The 14,561-nt window shown below is 36.8% G+C and overlaps 3 protein-coding genes across 3 annotated transcripts; all 3 read left to right on the plus strand.

Annotated features, from left to right (window-relative positions):
* Positions 1 to 864: 864 nt before the first annotated feature.
* LOC124631317 (odorant receptor 23a-like) lies at positions 865 to 2,803 on the plus strand. The gene is made up of 4 exons (XM_047165651.1): positions 865 to 1,043; positions 1,421 to 1,589; positions 1,712 to 1,923; positions 2,000 to 2,803. The coding sequence occupies exons 1-4, from the start codon at positions 908 to 910 to the stop codon at positions 2,653 to 2,655; spliced, it is 1,173 nt and encodes a 390-aa protein (XP_047021607.1). The 5' UTR covers positions 865 to 907; the 3' UTR covers positions 2,656 to 2,803.
* Positions 2,804 to 3,252: 449 nt separating this feature from the next.
* On the plus strand, positions 3,253 to 6,292 carry LOC124630917 (odorant receptor 10a-like). The gene is made up of 4 exons (XM_047164960.1): positions 3,253 to 3,256; positions 4,797 to 4,965; positions 5,211 to 5,422; positions 5,498 to 6,292. Exons 1-4 carry the CDS (start codon positions 3,253 to 3,255, stop codon positions 6,151 to 6,153), a joined length of 1,041 nt encoding a protein of 346 aa, XP_047020916.1. The 3' UTR covers positions 6,154 to 6,292.
* Positions 6,293 to 10,434: 4,142 nt separating this feature from the next.
* Positions 10,435 to 12,016, plus strand: LOC124631363. Its single transcript, XM_047165728.1, has 4 exons — positions 10,435 to 10,564; positions 10,733 to 10,901; positions 11,072 to 11,283; positions 11,361 to 12,016. Exons 1-4 carry the CDS (start codon positions 10,435 to 10,437, stop codon positions 12,014 to 12,016), a joined length of 1,167 nt encoding a protein of 388 aa, XP_047021684.1.
* The last annotated feature ends 2,545 nt before the right edge of the window (positions 12,017 to 14,561 follow it).

Raw genomic sequence — 14,561 nt, forward strand, 5'->3', positions numbered from 1 at the left:
TTGGTGCAAAGGTGAAATATACAATTTCTTGTAGAATATTTGACACGTAATCAAAGTCCAGAACATAAAATTGCACTAGCACGTAGGGATTTAGAGATATACCCTCCTAAAGTACCAAAAACGCGATTTTTTATGAAATTTGATGTAATTTTTTGGGGACAGAAGAATTATATAGGAATTTCTAACTAAAGCATCATATAGTACTACTTTCCCCGCATTAACCCCATTTTAATTTATATTTTTGCGAGTTTTATTTCCTAATATATACCATTTTATAACTAAAGTGGAGTTCTTTCATACTAACAGGCCAAATAAAATGTAGGGAAGATCGAACTATCGTAGCTGAATACATATTTCATGAAAATTTAAACTCTTAGCGTTCGAAATAAAAATGAATTTCAATCGGGAAGAGTAGTAATATATAATGCTATAGATAGAAACTAAAAAACAATTTTGCTGTCCTTCAAAAAAATCGTCAAATATCGTTAAAAAACGTGTTTTTGGTACTTTAGAAGGGGTATATCTCTAAATCCCTACGTGCGAGTGCAACTTTATGTTCTGGACTTCGATTACGTATCAAATAATCTATAAGAAATAATATATTTCACCTTTGCACCAAAAATGCTGTTGACCAGTGTAATAGTTTCAGCGTGAATTTATATTTTTTATTCTATCCGTCCTCTTCAACTAAGTCAACATCTAGTTAGTGATTAACAAATTTATTATTCTGATTAATACGCCTGTAGAATTCACGACAGTCTGTAATCACATATCTGCTACCCTTATTAGCTATGCTGCAACTAATATAAGCCTTATAAATCATTCAAGTCATAATCACTTCACACTTGGAAACCAAGATTTGTACCGAGTGTTCTGTTACAACTAGTCAAAGTTTTGGTTATCCAAAATGAAGTGCGCTCCATACGATTGGACAAAACAATGCAGGCGACGTTTGAAGCATAATTCATATGCAAATTTGATATGGCTCATTAATTTTTTGCCATCACTGTGTGGATTTCCCTTGTTGAACGTAAAATTTAATTGTGAGTACTTTTTCTATATTTCTAAAACATGGAATCATAGTATTAAGAAATGAGATAAATTCATCATTCAAGCAGTAAGTATAAGAATATGTCCAAGGTGAAACCATGATCACTGCGTAAAGTTGAAGGAAAACATGAGGAAACTTAGAATTTAAGACCTGATATCCAATTTTCCTTGAGCAAGAATGGTTTAACATTCTTTCCCTGTACGAGAAGACGATTATGCCCTGTGTGTACGTAAGTGAGACAGTAAATATCCTTATGAGATGTGAAAGACACATTTATCTTGAAGCATGTTTTGTTTCCAGAAATTAAGATGACCCTCTGTCTGTTGGAGACATTATATTGAACTCTAATAATTCTCTTCTTATTTGCAGTTTTGTTTTGGACTATCCACACAATCCTTCTCTTCTACGTGTACATTTTGGGAGTCGTAGTATACCAGATGTATTCCGCCAAGGATTTCATTGATTCCATCAACAGTTTCTTCAACATTTCGGCGTTTATCCTGATCTCAGTTGATAGCTGGTGGATACTTAGACGACGGTAATTTCGTTTTTTTCAAACAATAAATTGTAGATGTGTTATGATCTATTCAATTTGTTAGGATTAATATTAAATTCGTTGTGGTCAAAAGACAGGTTAGTGAATGAAATGATGCTTTACAGAAAGGATTTGAATAATCTCTTGGAAATTGCGAGAAAGAATGATGATCTTATAATAGAGAATGGCAGATTCCATGGTGATTATGAGAAAATGTTGAGGAGAATAAAGATAATTGTCATCATGTGCTACGTTTTTCACTTCATCAATGAAGTCTTGATCTTCATACCTTATAGGACATTGAGGATGGAGGAGTTCTCTATTGCCTCCTGTGTTGGTATGTATTTAACAATTAAAAGAAAGTATTAAGCTTTACTAAAAATATAGAGTTTTTTATCCTAACTTTGTTTTAGGTCTAGAGCCACTGGATGTCAGCCCAAACCGCGAAGTGTGCATGGGGCAATTAGCACTCCAAGAACTAACCTCCATCGTTGTTGTATGCAGTTACGACGTGTCATTACTGTTCTTGTTTTCTCATACTACCGCTGTATTTCAAGTACTTTTCGAAGAAATGATCAATTTCAGCGAGATGGCAAAATCTTGTCACAAAACTGCCGAAGACTATGACGTCATTGAAGCTCGATTGAGTAACATTATTGACCGCCATGGTCTAGCATTGCGCACTGTTCGGAAAGTAGAAGCTATTTATAGTGAAGCTATTGGCATAGGCTTTGGTTTGGATGCGATATCGTTGTGTCTATTCTTCGTGTTGCCTATAGAAGTCATTCTTCACTTCGCTCCATTGATTTACCACAGTCTTTTTATATTCTTCTTGTATTGTTTTCAAGGACAGAGACTTACAACAGCGTCGGAAAAGTTCGAGATGGCAGTGTACTGCTGCGGATGGGAGAATTTGCGAGTGAAAGAGAGGAAGCAGGTGCTGCTGATGTTGAAACAAGCGCAGAAGCCGGTCATAGTGTACGCCGCTAAAGTTATTCCAATACGCCTGAGTACCTTCGCGACCACCATGCAGTCTATTTATAAGTTTGTCACTGTATTTAAGGCATAGAATGCGTTTTTGTAAAGATTTTATTCCTTATACTCTACAATAGGTGTGTTTTATATAGTAAAAGCACTCTATTTTCATTTTGCCATAAATAAAAAGGTCAGTTAGTAAGTCTCAGTGTGGTAGTGGCAGTAGAAATAGCAAGTAAATATGAAAAAGAAACTAGTCTTCTCTTTGTTTTATTTTCCTTCAATATTTGATTAACACACAGAATTAACAGCAGATGTGGTAGGATGACAAAGTGACAGCAGTGTGGTAGAAAGACAACTTCGTAGACGGGAAAGGTGGGCAGATATGCCATAAGGCAAGTCCCCACATTGAAATCCGTAATCGTAAATCCCTAATCGTTCCGGATCTGTCCCATCGGAATATGAGAGTGAAGGAATAGTGAGTGCACTTGTGTCTGCGCAAATACTTGTGCTGTGCATTATAATATGTCCTGCGTAGCTGGCTGATCTTCTTATATGAGAACAGCCGCCGGGTTCGAAATCGGCTTGGACGCCATTAATTAACTTCCTATAGAGAAAAGAGGTCCGGAAACTCCATGGTTACTTTTATTGAAATAGTTTTCATTGACATTGCGAACCATGTAGAACCACAATGGGTGAGTAGTGTATCTAGTAGTAGTTCCACGGGCTTAGGAGAACATCTCTGCTTTGTGAGTAAGACACTCGTAATAAAAGTAATTATGCTAAATTAAAGCGGTATGTAACAGGTAAAAATAAATCTGTTTGTTATGACGTAGGTACTTATGTAAAAGTGTGGGGACGTATGTTGGGGACGGCTTCCAGTCTAACGGTATGAGATAGAGTACCAGTATTTTATAAGAAGCTGAAGGCTGCCTACTGCCTATCTCAGCTCCTCAACTCAGTTACCCGGGCGACCCAATATACCTACCTTGGTTTGACACCAGACTTACTGACTTCCGACTACCCGTAAAGACCGCCAAGGATGTAAATAGCTGCAGTTTAACGTGTCCAAGATATACTTAGAAAGTAAATAGAGACTTAAAGAAGTTGCATTGGTACTTACTGACCTGGGATCGAACCCACGCATTCATACTTATTAATTATTCATTTGATAATGACTTCATAACTTGCAATAGGCATCATCACTACATAGTATAAAACAAAGTCGTTTTTTCTGTTCTCATATCCCTATTTTCCTTTGTACGCTTAAATCTTCAAAATTACGCAACCGATTTTCATGCGTTTTTTTAATAGATAGAGTGATTGAAGAGTAAGGTTTATAATGTATGTATAATAACACACATTAAATTGTGCGGAAATACTGACATCCCGTACGAAGCCAGGGCGGCTCGCTAGTGTATCTATATTATTGTTGTGTCTACAGTTTGTTTGAACTCTTATGTCAGGAACTACTGATCCGATATGATCATTTCTACATTACATTTGGTAACATAGGAAATGGTAGATAAACTGGACTTTGACCTAAAGAAGCGGGTGATTCCATGTCTAGAGACACCACAGTCACAGCTTTCGCCTCACCAGGCCACCCAAGTAAAACCTCAGAAGATAACTAGTTTAATGTAATAGCCATATGCAATGCAAGGACGTGTGCCATAAGCTGTTCAAGGAATATAATTAATAAGGCTTATTATAAGCAAATAAAAACCTTTTTCTATTTATTCTAAGTATTCTTGCATGTGCGAGTAATAGATTACATACTTAAGTTCTGAGTTTTTTTTGTTATTTCTACAACGATTTTTCTGAAATAAGACCGTTTGGAACACCAAAATGAAGTGCATCATGTGGTTAAAACAGTGCAAACGACATTTTGAGCAGAATTCGTTCCAAGATTTGATTTGGCTCCTTGATCTTTTGCCATCACTACTCGGTTCTCCATTATTGACTGTTAAGTTTAACTGTGAGTAATTAATCAAAAATTGGGATAAGTTGTTTTTGAATATACCGCACACCACAATCTAAAAGAGGATAACAAAAAAATCTAGTTTTTTGAGTTACGCGTACCATCAAATTCGAATCAGTATTTCGTCTTTTCTGAAAAAAGTGATTCTTGTGTTAACCGTCTTTACATGTAGGTGTGCGATATGTAGTTTTAAATCAATTTTCGATTTATTTTCAACAATAACAGGTTTTATAGTTTATTTTGACTATTTTCAGACGTATTTTGGACTATCCACTCGAGTCTTCTCTTCTACATCAACATCGTTGGTATTACAGTTTACCAAAAGTATACCGCTAAAGGTTTCGTCGATTTCATCAACAGTTTATTCAATATCTTTGGCGTTACTCTGATCTCTGTTAACAGTTGGTGGATACTTAAAAAAAGGTTATATTTTATATCTTTGGTCATTGAAACACAGACGGGAGTTCAAATAACTATTTAAAAAATCGTGATCGATATTAGGAAAATTGAAGTGACCCCTAGAAACCAAGGCCTGCCCAAAAGAATGGCTAGAGGTATTCCGTAAAAACGCTGGTTTAGGAACATGAATGGGAGTTCAAATATCTATTTGAGGTTTCTTTGCTTTTCACTGTTACAAAAAATGAAAAAAACATGTCTATGATTTGCAGGAATGCATTCAACGATTTACTGGGAGTTGTGAAAAAAAATGACGATCTCATAATAGAAACGGGCTCATGCAGTGAAATACACAAGAGAATGTTGAGCAGCATTAAGATTATTCTGATTATGTGCTATGTTTTCCATTTCATTAACGAAATCATGATCTTTTTGCCTTTCCGAGTATTCAGAATGGATGATTTCTCCATGGCCTCTTGTGTTGGTTTGTATATTCAAAATTATTTGCGCAATTTCAAAATGAGGATCCAAACTTGAATTTGTATTTTTTTCTTTCTAGGTTTAGAACAACTCGGTATAAGCCGAAACCGTGAGGTCTGTATGGGGATATTGACAGTAAGTATTTTTACAGCAGTTACGGTTATATGTAGTTACGACCTCTCGTTGCTGTTCCTGTTCTCTCACACCACTGCAGTGTTTCAAATTCTTTTTGAAGAAATGATGAATCTAAACGACATGACACAATCTTGTCAAAATTCCGATGAAGATTATGACCTAATTGTAGCACGATTAAAAAACGTCATTGTTAGACATATGCTAGCTTTGCAAACTGTTGAGAAAGTGGAAGATATCTTCAGTGTCAGCATAGGCATATGTATCAGTTTGGACACCATATCGCTTTGTTTATTTTTTGTGTTGCCACTAGACAGCTGTACGCACTTTGCTCCGATGATTTGCCATAGCCTTTTCATATTCTTCTTGTACTGCTGTCAAGGACAGAGACTTACAACAGCGTCGGAAAAGTTTGAGATGGCGGTGTACTGCTGCGGATGGGAGAATTTGCGAGTGAAAGAGAGAAAGCAGGTGCTGCTGATGTTGAAAAAAGCGCAGAAGCCGGTCATAGTATACGCTGCGCGAGTTATTCCAATACGCTTAAGTACCTTCGCGACCGCCATGCAGTCTATTTATAAGTTTGTCACTGTATTTAAGGTGTAGAACGCGACATTTGTTAAGATTTCAGTCTTTGGTCTGTAGTACAAGCACTCTATTTTAATTTGCAATAACATGGTCAGTTAGTAAGTCTCACTTAACAGCGGTGGTAGAAATAGCAAGTATTAATAAAAAATAAACTGTTCTTCTCTTTGTTTTATTTTGATTCAATATCCTTGTATGAAGAAGACCAACGAAGTCAAAAAATTAACAGCAGCTGTGTGCATACATTGAATTTAGATGCCTATTCCTACAGATAAAAGGGTACGTACGGTACCTTCTATTTCATAAGTACAATAATCGTCACTGAACTTTAAGATCTACGTAGCGCCAATTTTTTTCAATCTCGAGAAAAGTCTCCAGGTAACTTCTATCTGAAGAATATGTTTGACGTTTTATTAGCTTTTGTACAGAATATAATTATGTCAAACCGCCATATCATTGACATATAACTATAGGGACAGGAAATGTCACGAAAAAAACCTGCACACCTACAGTCTGCAGTAGTAACTAAAATGGCTGCCATTACTAGGGTTGAACCACTACCGGATTCAACAAATATCGATATTGTATTCTAGTTAGAAGTACGTACGAGTCTTACTGGGTGCATAAAAATAACCTAGTATAAATAATTTCTTCGTCATAGAACTAACTATCACATTAACTTCACTGATACTAATAACCTCAACAACATCAACCAAATGGGAGGAGTCATTTCAGTAGGGTGATACCTTTGAAAAAAAAAAAACACAGGCACAGTAATTATTTATTATTTCAAATAGCCCTATGAAAGTTCTTTCACGTCAGACTAGTTGCAGGGTGCCAAAGATTCGGTCTTATGAAGAAGAATCCGCAAGAAACGCCATAAGTAGATACTCTCTTAAAAAAAATACAATAATTTACAATCGTTTTCAAGCTATTCATGAGAAAGTTATATAATGCAAATGGAGCTAATTATGTATTAATCGATAGTACAAAACAATTTTAGTGCTAAGAAAAAAATATTTATACAATTCGAAACCTATATTCGGTAACTAAGTTCTCAAGCAAATATTGCAACTTGCATTCCGATTTGCTCGTCCGTGCGGAAGCACTGCCGTGCCCGTGGTCGCCGTAGAAGCATCATGTGAAAATAAAAAGGCAAAACATATTATTTTCAATAAAATATGTCTTTAAAATCCTGAATTTTATAATCAAAATGTTTTTAACTGCATTTTAAAACTTTTTATCTGTAAAATGAAGGATATATATATAAAATCATAAACTATTCCCAAAAAATATACACATATATTCGGAACGCAACTAAAACCGCGAGGAAAAGCTAGTATTTAACTAAAGAACAAAATAAAGATGTTTTATCTTATATATAAAAATGAATTGCTGTTCGTTATCTTCTTATATATAAAAATGAATTGCTGTTCGTTAGTCTCACTAAAACTCGAGAATGGCTGGACCGATTTGGCTTTTTTTGGTTTTAAAATGTTTATAGAGGTCCAGGGAAGGTTTAAACGATACGAAGTTCGCGGGATCAGCTAGTTGAAGTTGAAAATAATACACAACTCTGAGGGCTCATGCCCATTTTCACCAACAAATACTTAAATTAAGGGATCCCCTAAGAGCATTTACGGAAAACTTAATAAGAATTTCGTTTTCACCAAAGTTTAGGTATCCCTTATCCATAGTCATTTATGTCAAAATTGGGAGAGCCCTTATTCCAAGTGGCACTTAGATTAAGAGATTGTTGGTGAAAATGGGCATCAGTGTCTTAGGGACAGTAAGTTCTGATGTTAAAATTTGTAAAAGCAGACTTATTAAGTGGATATTTTATCGATACTATTATGACAACTGCACAGCACTATGCCAATATGACATGTTATTGTAAACAACATTTATTTCTAAATATAGGTTTTTATTCAGAAATAAACCAAAATATAAGTACTTTCACCATCAATTCATGTTCCCGTAACATATTTTTTATCCAATGTGAATTATTTTATGTAGTTTCTAGCAAAAATAGGTTCCTAACCTGTGTAAAGACAATCCAGCTTGATTTTAGTGCTTCCTAGCACCACACTTCACAATACCACACATAGGCATATTCGTTGATTATTTCACTATTGAAATAATAAAGTCTTAAAAGTAAACACGAGTGATTTTCTATAAAATAGCAAAAATAAGTCACGAAGAGCACCTATTTGACAGCACAACTACCATGACATATGGCCAGATATGGCACGCACCTACAAACAGGAGGATTTCAAAAGTAAATGTCACCATTTTACGCAATCACAAAAATATTGTTGTCCCTGTTTTCAAATACACTTATCTGCTTAGAAAGAGTGAGACAGAACTATGTTGCATAGTTTGTTTCATATTTCGCCCATATTTATATAACTATAGATACGTCTTTAACAAACGGCGTCTCCTTATAATTCTAAGCTCGATGCGCCATATTTATTCCACAGATAAAAATTATCTGCGATTGAAATATTGGCCCTTAAACATGGCAGAGATCGAATGATGTATTAGTATTCGCACATTAGACTTCAACAAGCTCCCTTATTAAACTCTTTAGTGAAATTAATTAAAATGTTCCAATGTATAATTGGACTGGGAACGGGAACAGCCAGTATGCTAGTTTTCTACATACGTGTGTAATTTACTAATTGCACATCTAACACCTTTGTTAGTTCCCGATGCAACGTGCGAGACTTATTAATTATTCAGGTGATGATGACTTCATAATTTGCGATATACCTATATATTATTTTTGCATTTACATGAGTTAGTTTTAACATATACTAATGTTACTTTGCTAATGAGTTTGTTTGTTGTAAAAGATGTGGTGGCCTAGTTGGTAAGGCACCAACATTTTACCGCAGCGGGCAAGCTCAATCCTGCTCTGTGTGAGAAGTGGCTTGTGCGTCCCAGCAGTGGGACGGTAAACAGGGTGATGAGGAAAGAGTCGGTTTGAACGCGGTTATTTCAGGAACTACAGGACCGATTTAATCATTCTAACAGAGTAAGATAACGTTCACAAAGGTTAACTATGGGCATCTTTTCGTTTGGATGCGTTCAGTGCCTACACAACTGGTCATTTCTTCAAATGGTATGGATTAGAAGAAAACGACTCCGAATCAGCAAGCTGAAGTGGCAGTGGGCTGGCCATATTAGCCGAAGAACCGATAACCGTTGGGGTAAACGAGTTCTAAAGTGGAGACCACGCCTCGGCAAACGTAGTGTAGGACGTTCTCAGGCACGGTGGAGTGATGACTTGCGCAAGACGGCTGGCAGGAGCTGGATGCGAGAAGCTGAAAATCGATCTCAGTGGCGTGCACTTGGAGAGGCCTATGTCCAGCAGTGGACTGCGATAGGCTGATGATGAGAAGAAAACGAAGAAATGACGTTTTCTTCTAATCCATACCATTTTCGTGAAGTTCGGGAAACTGAGCGCAAGAATTTGGCACAACAGATATCTGTGAAGACTAAGATTATTATCTATTAGACCTGTATCTTGTCCATATTGATATACGGCACGGAGAACTGGCCATCTCGTATATGCTAAACAGAACTTTAAAATTGACCCGATTATCTGGGAAAAAGCTTCTGCTGACCGTGATAGTTGGAGAAAAATATTATCCGATGGAGTGGTCGCGCATGACAACGCCTGGTTCAATCTGCTCTCTAAAAAACACAATCTATGTCACCAGCAATGGTGCAACGTCCAATATTACCGGGAACTTACTTCGTTTGCGGACGTTGCAACAGGTGCTGTCGATCCCGTATAGGCCGTGTTAGCCATCAGTGCGAGTGCCAAAGCCAAACCACCTGAAACGCATGCAGGTTTAATTAGCTTTTGTAGATGTTATTAAAAGGCCACAGTAGTTGTACCATTTTATTTTACCTAGGCTGATTTAGTAGTGCTTAAAATGGAAGGTAAACTGGACCTACCTGATCCTTTAACCTGAAGAAGGGAGAGATTCTATCTCCGGAGACAGCGGATTTATAACGTACGTCTCACCATGAAATCCGAGTAAAACCTCAGGAAATAGCTAGTTTAGCATAATTGCCACATGAAATTCAAGGAAGTGTGTAATAAGCTGTCCAACACCACCATATTACTTCCCGATGTAATTAAGAAGGCTTGTTAAAAGCATATAAAATATTTTTTGGGCTTATTCTATGTATTCTCGCATGTGAGATGCATATAGGAGGAGTACCTACTGATTTTTCTTATACTATTTCCACACCGATTTTTTCCGAAATAAAACTTTTTGGCACACAAACATGAAGTGCATAAAATGGTTAAAGCAGTGCAAACGACGTTTATCACAGAATTCATTCGAAAATTTGATTTGGCTCCTTGATCTTTTGCCATCACTACTTGGTTCTCCATTATTAACTGATAAGTTTAACTGTGAGTAATTAATCAAAAATTGGGAGGACCAAGTTTTCTTAATATAAGTTGATCCACAAAACCCGGAGAATGTTATGTAGTATGAGATAAATTTTCTATTTATTTGAACAGCATCACAAATTACTTCTACTGTTTACATATGTTATACTTCATTTTGACTTTTTTTAGACTTATTTTGGACCTTGCACGTGATTGTTGTCTTTTATTTATACCTCGTGGGTATTGCAGTCTACCAAAAGTATTCCGCTGAAGGTTTTATCGACTCCATCAACAGTTTATTTAACTTTTTTGCCTTCATCCTCATTGCTGTTACCGTTTGGTGGATGCATAGAAAAAGGTAATACTTTTTATCTTTGGTCATTCGTAGAGGATTTCATTTAGTGAATTGGAGTGATTCCTTTGTGCCACGTCTGCTAGATATTTAATCAGACCCTTTCAAATTAGCTTGAACGTTCGTTGCCATAACAATATGGTTGATCAGTGGTCTATGTATTGTATGATTTGCAGGAAAGAATTCAACGATCTACTAGAAGTAGCGCAAAAGAACGACGATCTGATCATAGAAACGGGCCGATTCCTTCATGTGCATGAGAAAATGTTGAGGAGCATTAAGATTATTATCATCTTGTGCTACGTTTTCCATTTCATTAACGAAGTAGTTGTTTATATTCCGTTTAGAATCTTGAGAATGGAGGATTTCTCTATTGCCTCTTGTGTTGGTATGCGTATTAATGATTACTTAATTGTGCAATTTTTAAAGAAAACTAACACCTGAACTTATATTTTTCCTTTCTAGGTTTAGAACCGCTCAATGTAAGTCCAAACCGCGAAGTTTGCATGGGACTAATGACAGCCAATATTCTAATATCAATTATGGTTATATGCTGTTACGACATCTCGTTGCTGTTCCTGTTCTCTCACACCACTGCTGTGTTTCAAATTCTTTTTGAAGAAATGATGAGCATAAACGACATTACACAAACTTGTCAAAATTCCGATGAAGATTATGCTGTAATTGTAGCAAGATTAAAAAACGTTATTGTTAGGCATGTGCTAGCCTTGCAAACTGTTGGGAAGGTGGAAGATATCTTCAGTGTCAGTATAGGCATATGTTTCGGTTTGGATGCGATATCGTTGTGTCTATTCTTCGTTTTGCCTTTAGAAGTCATTCTTCACTTCGCCCCACTGATTTACCACAGTCTTTTTATTTTGTTTTTGTACTGTTTTCAAGGTCAGACACTTACAACAGCGTCGGAAAAGTTTGAGATGGCGGTGTACTGCTGCGGATGGGAGAATTTGCGAGTGAAAGAGAGGAAGCAGGTGCTGCTGATGTTGAAACAAGCGCAGATGCCGGTCATAGTGTACGCTGCAAAAGTTATTCCAATACGCCTGAGCACCTTCGCAACCACCATGCAAGCTATTTATAAGTTTGTCACTGTATTTAAGGTGTAGAATGTGATATAAAATTGCGTATTTATCTCTTTGCTGTATTTTTATTCAATACCTATTATGCTGCCCTGGTACTTGCTGATTTCTTGCGTCGCTCGGGTGATTGGAATAAAATATGGGCCATGTTCAGCGCAGATAGTTTAGCTTCCTTACAGTGAAAGGGACTATTCAAATTGGGTCAGTAGAATCAGATACATGTTTTTTGTCGAAGCCCAGTGGGATCCTTACATATGTAACTTCCAGTGGCGAAGGGTGGTTTAATGAAATAGGGAAGCCGCAGCAAAAAAAAAACTGGGGGGGGGAGTACTCAGGGATGGGGGAGGGGAGAGGTAATGGAGGTAATTTCTCAGTCCACCTTTTAGCACTGACTGAGAGACTGATAGTTTGAACATGTTTTCTCGAGGAATTCGGCAGATTATTAATATCTATAAAACTTTATTATCTTTAGTTAGGTATATTAACTAGGTACTAGAATCTGAGAAAACTTGGCACTAGAAACAATACATTTTAAGTATTTAATTTACAACGGCCTGTTAGCCATTGATATTTATCGTAGGTATTTATCCGTCAGGACGTTAGTAATTTTAATATAAACGTAATATTGGTAGGTAATTCACCCGAGCGGCGTGCCCGAGTTTTATAACACGTTTTTATTCTCAAAACTTAACCTTGAAAAATAAGTTCCTTCCTAAAGTAAACAATCTGTCGGATCGAAAAACAGTCTAATGCGATAAATGCTATAGGTACATTAAAAAGAAACCTGATGCCAACTGTCTACGTATCAAAATACATCATTTCAACGTAGATATCTCTATTTTCACTAGGTACACACACTGTAGTACTGTACTCAGTGTTGCCAGATGATGATCTAGCATTCTCCCCAAATGTCACCCAAAATCCCCCCAAAATGTTAGTGTTTTGAGAGAAAACCCCCCTAGTAATTAGAAAAATATTTATTTAAATACAATAATTTATAATAATTTTGCAATCGCTTCCATTACTGGATCAGCATCCTCACTTGCGTCGTCGGCTGCAGTTCCATACATTTTCTGCGAGTTAAATCTCTTGAGCATCTTTGAAGTTACTTTAAAATTAACACATCCTCAATCAATCGCAACTTGCGAGAAAGTTCTTTCCACAACAGCGTTAGAAAAAGGCAACGACAAAATTCCTAATGTCAATTTGCTTATATGTCCGTAAGTTTTATCACCAACTGCATTTTTGTGTGTGGTTCTATGGTGGAATCAAATGAAGTAGTAAGTAATTTGGTCGCGTTCAGTCATAAAACTTTTCCGAAAAATCCTCCAACTCCCTCCAAGCCAATTTTGAATCCCCCCGCTGATCCCCCCAAAGGATTGTTCCCCCCAAAAAATCCCCCGTGGGCAGAAAATACCCCCAAATTTGGGGGGAATCCTCCCAATCTGGCATCACTGACTGTACTTGTACTGAGTACCAGGTCACACAGTGCGATCGCGGGAATTAGTAGGGAGTAATGATACTGCCAACTATTTAATCAAAATTATCAAAATTATGTACTTGGTGAAGTCATAAAAATAAATAAATTCCCAAGTAGGGTCATTAAATCGCGGAGAATCTTAACACCGCGATTCAGGATTTGCATAAAAATGCACAACGCCATCTATGTTGACATAATGTAACTAAAACACTTAAACTAACATAAAATATTGTACACACACGAACTATGTTATTTCCAAATGATACACACACCAATAAATTCAATTAAGTAATACAAAGAACAAATTGTTAATGATATTATCTAAAACAAAATAAGAACAATGAGAGTGAATTTGTCTGATTTGTTTGTTTACATATTTGAGAGCTCTAAGCGCTGTCACTCGCGCGTAGACAGATATAGCTACTCTACTCTTGACGCGTTCTTTCTCGTTCACTCGCGAGTTTTGAGTGGCGGAAGCCGCTCCGTGAGCCGGCTTACCGCTCGCCCATATGCCGCGAACAACGCGCGGCGCGGCGTGGATGACGTCACGCAAGCGTAGTTTTGTATGGAGGAGGAAGCCGCGGCTTGTTTAGTAGGAGCAAAATGTTTCAAGTAATCTATAGACAATTTTTTTACGGTGGTAGGCGTTTTGTTATACCTACGTATTTAAATTGTGTGGTTTAAATGATTATATTAATTATACATATACCTATATTATAACTTATACCTATGCTTCTTTCTTGTAATTCGAAAGGGAAGCCGATGGGAATCGGCTTATAAGGACGCCTCGCCACTGGTAACTTCAGCATAGATATAGAATATTTGCTAATAGGTGAACAAGCTTTTTTAAAAAGCCTTTAAATCTGAGGTACGTTATTAATAAACCCGAGTGAACTTTAGCTTAATTTCAAAATCAAACATTAATGAACCAGGCTGACTTCGACTTGCTTACGATCGCGACTTTTTCCAATATTCTATCTATCGATATCAGATATCAGGTATCTGATAGCTACTGCACATGCTGCTGTTGTCTTCGATCCAAAATAGTTTGATGCAAATATATAAAAGCTTTGCTCCAGCTGCGACCGACCG

The sequence above is a fragment of the Helicoverpa zea genome, chromosome 6 (assembly GCF_022581195.2).
Source record: "Helicoverpa zea isolate HzStark_Cry1AcR chromosome 6, ilHelZeax1.1, whole genome shotgun sequence".
NCBI classification, from domain to species: domain Eukaryota; kingdom Metazoa; phylum Arthropoda; class Insecta; order Lepidoptera; family Noctuidae; genus Helicoverpa; species Helicoverpa zea.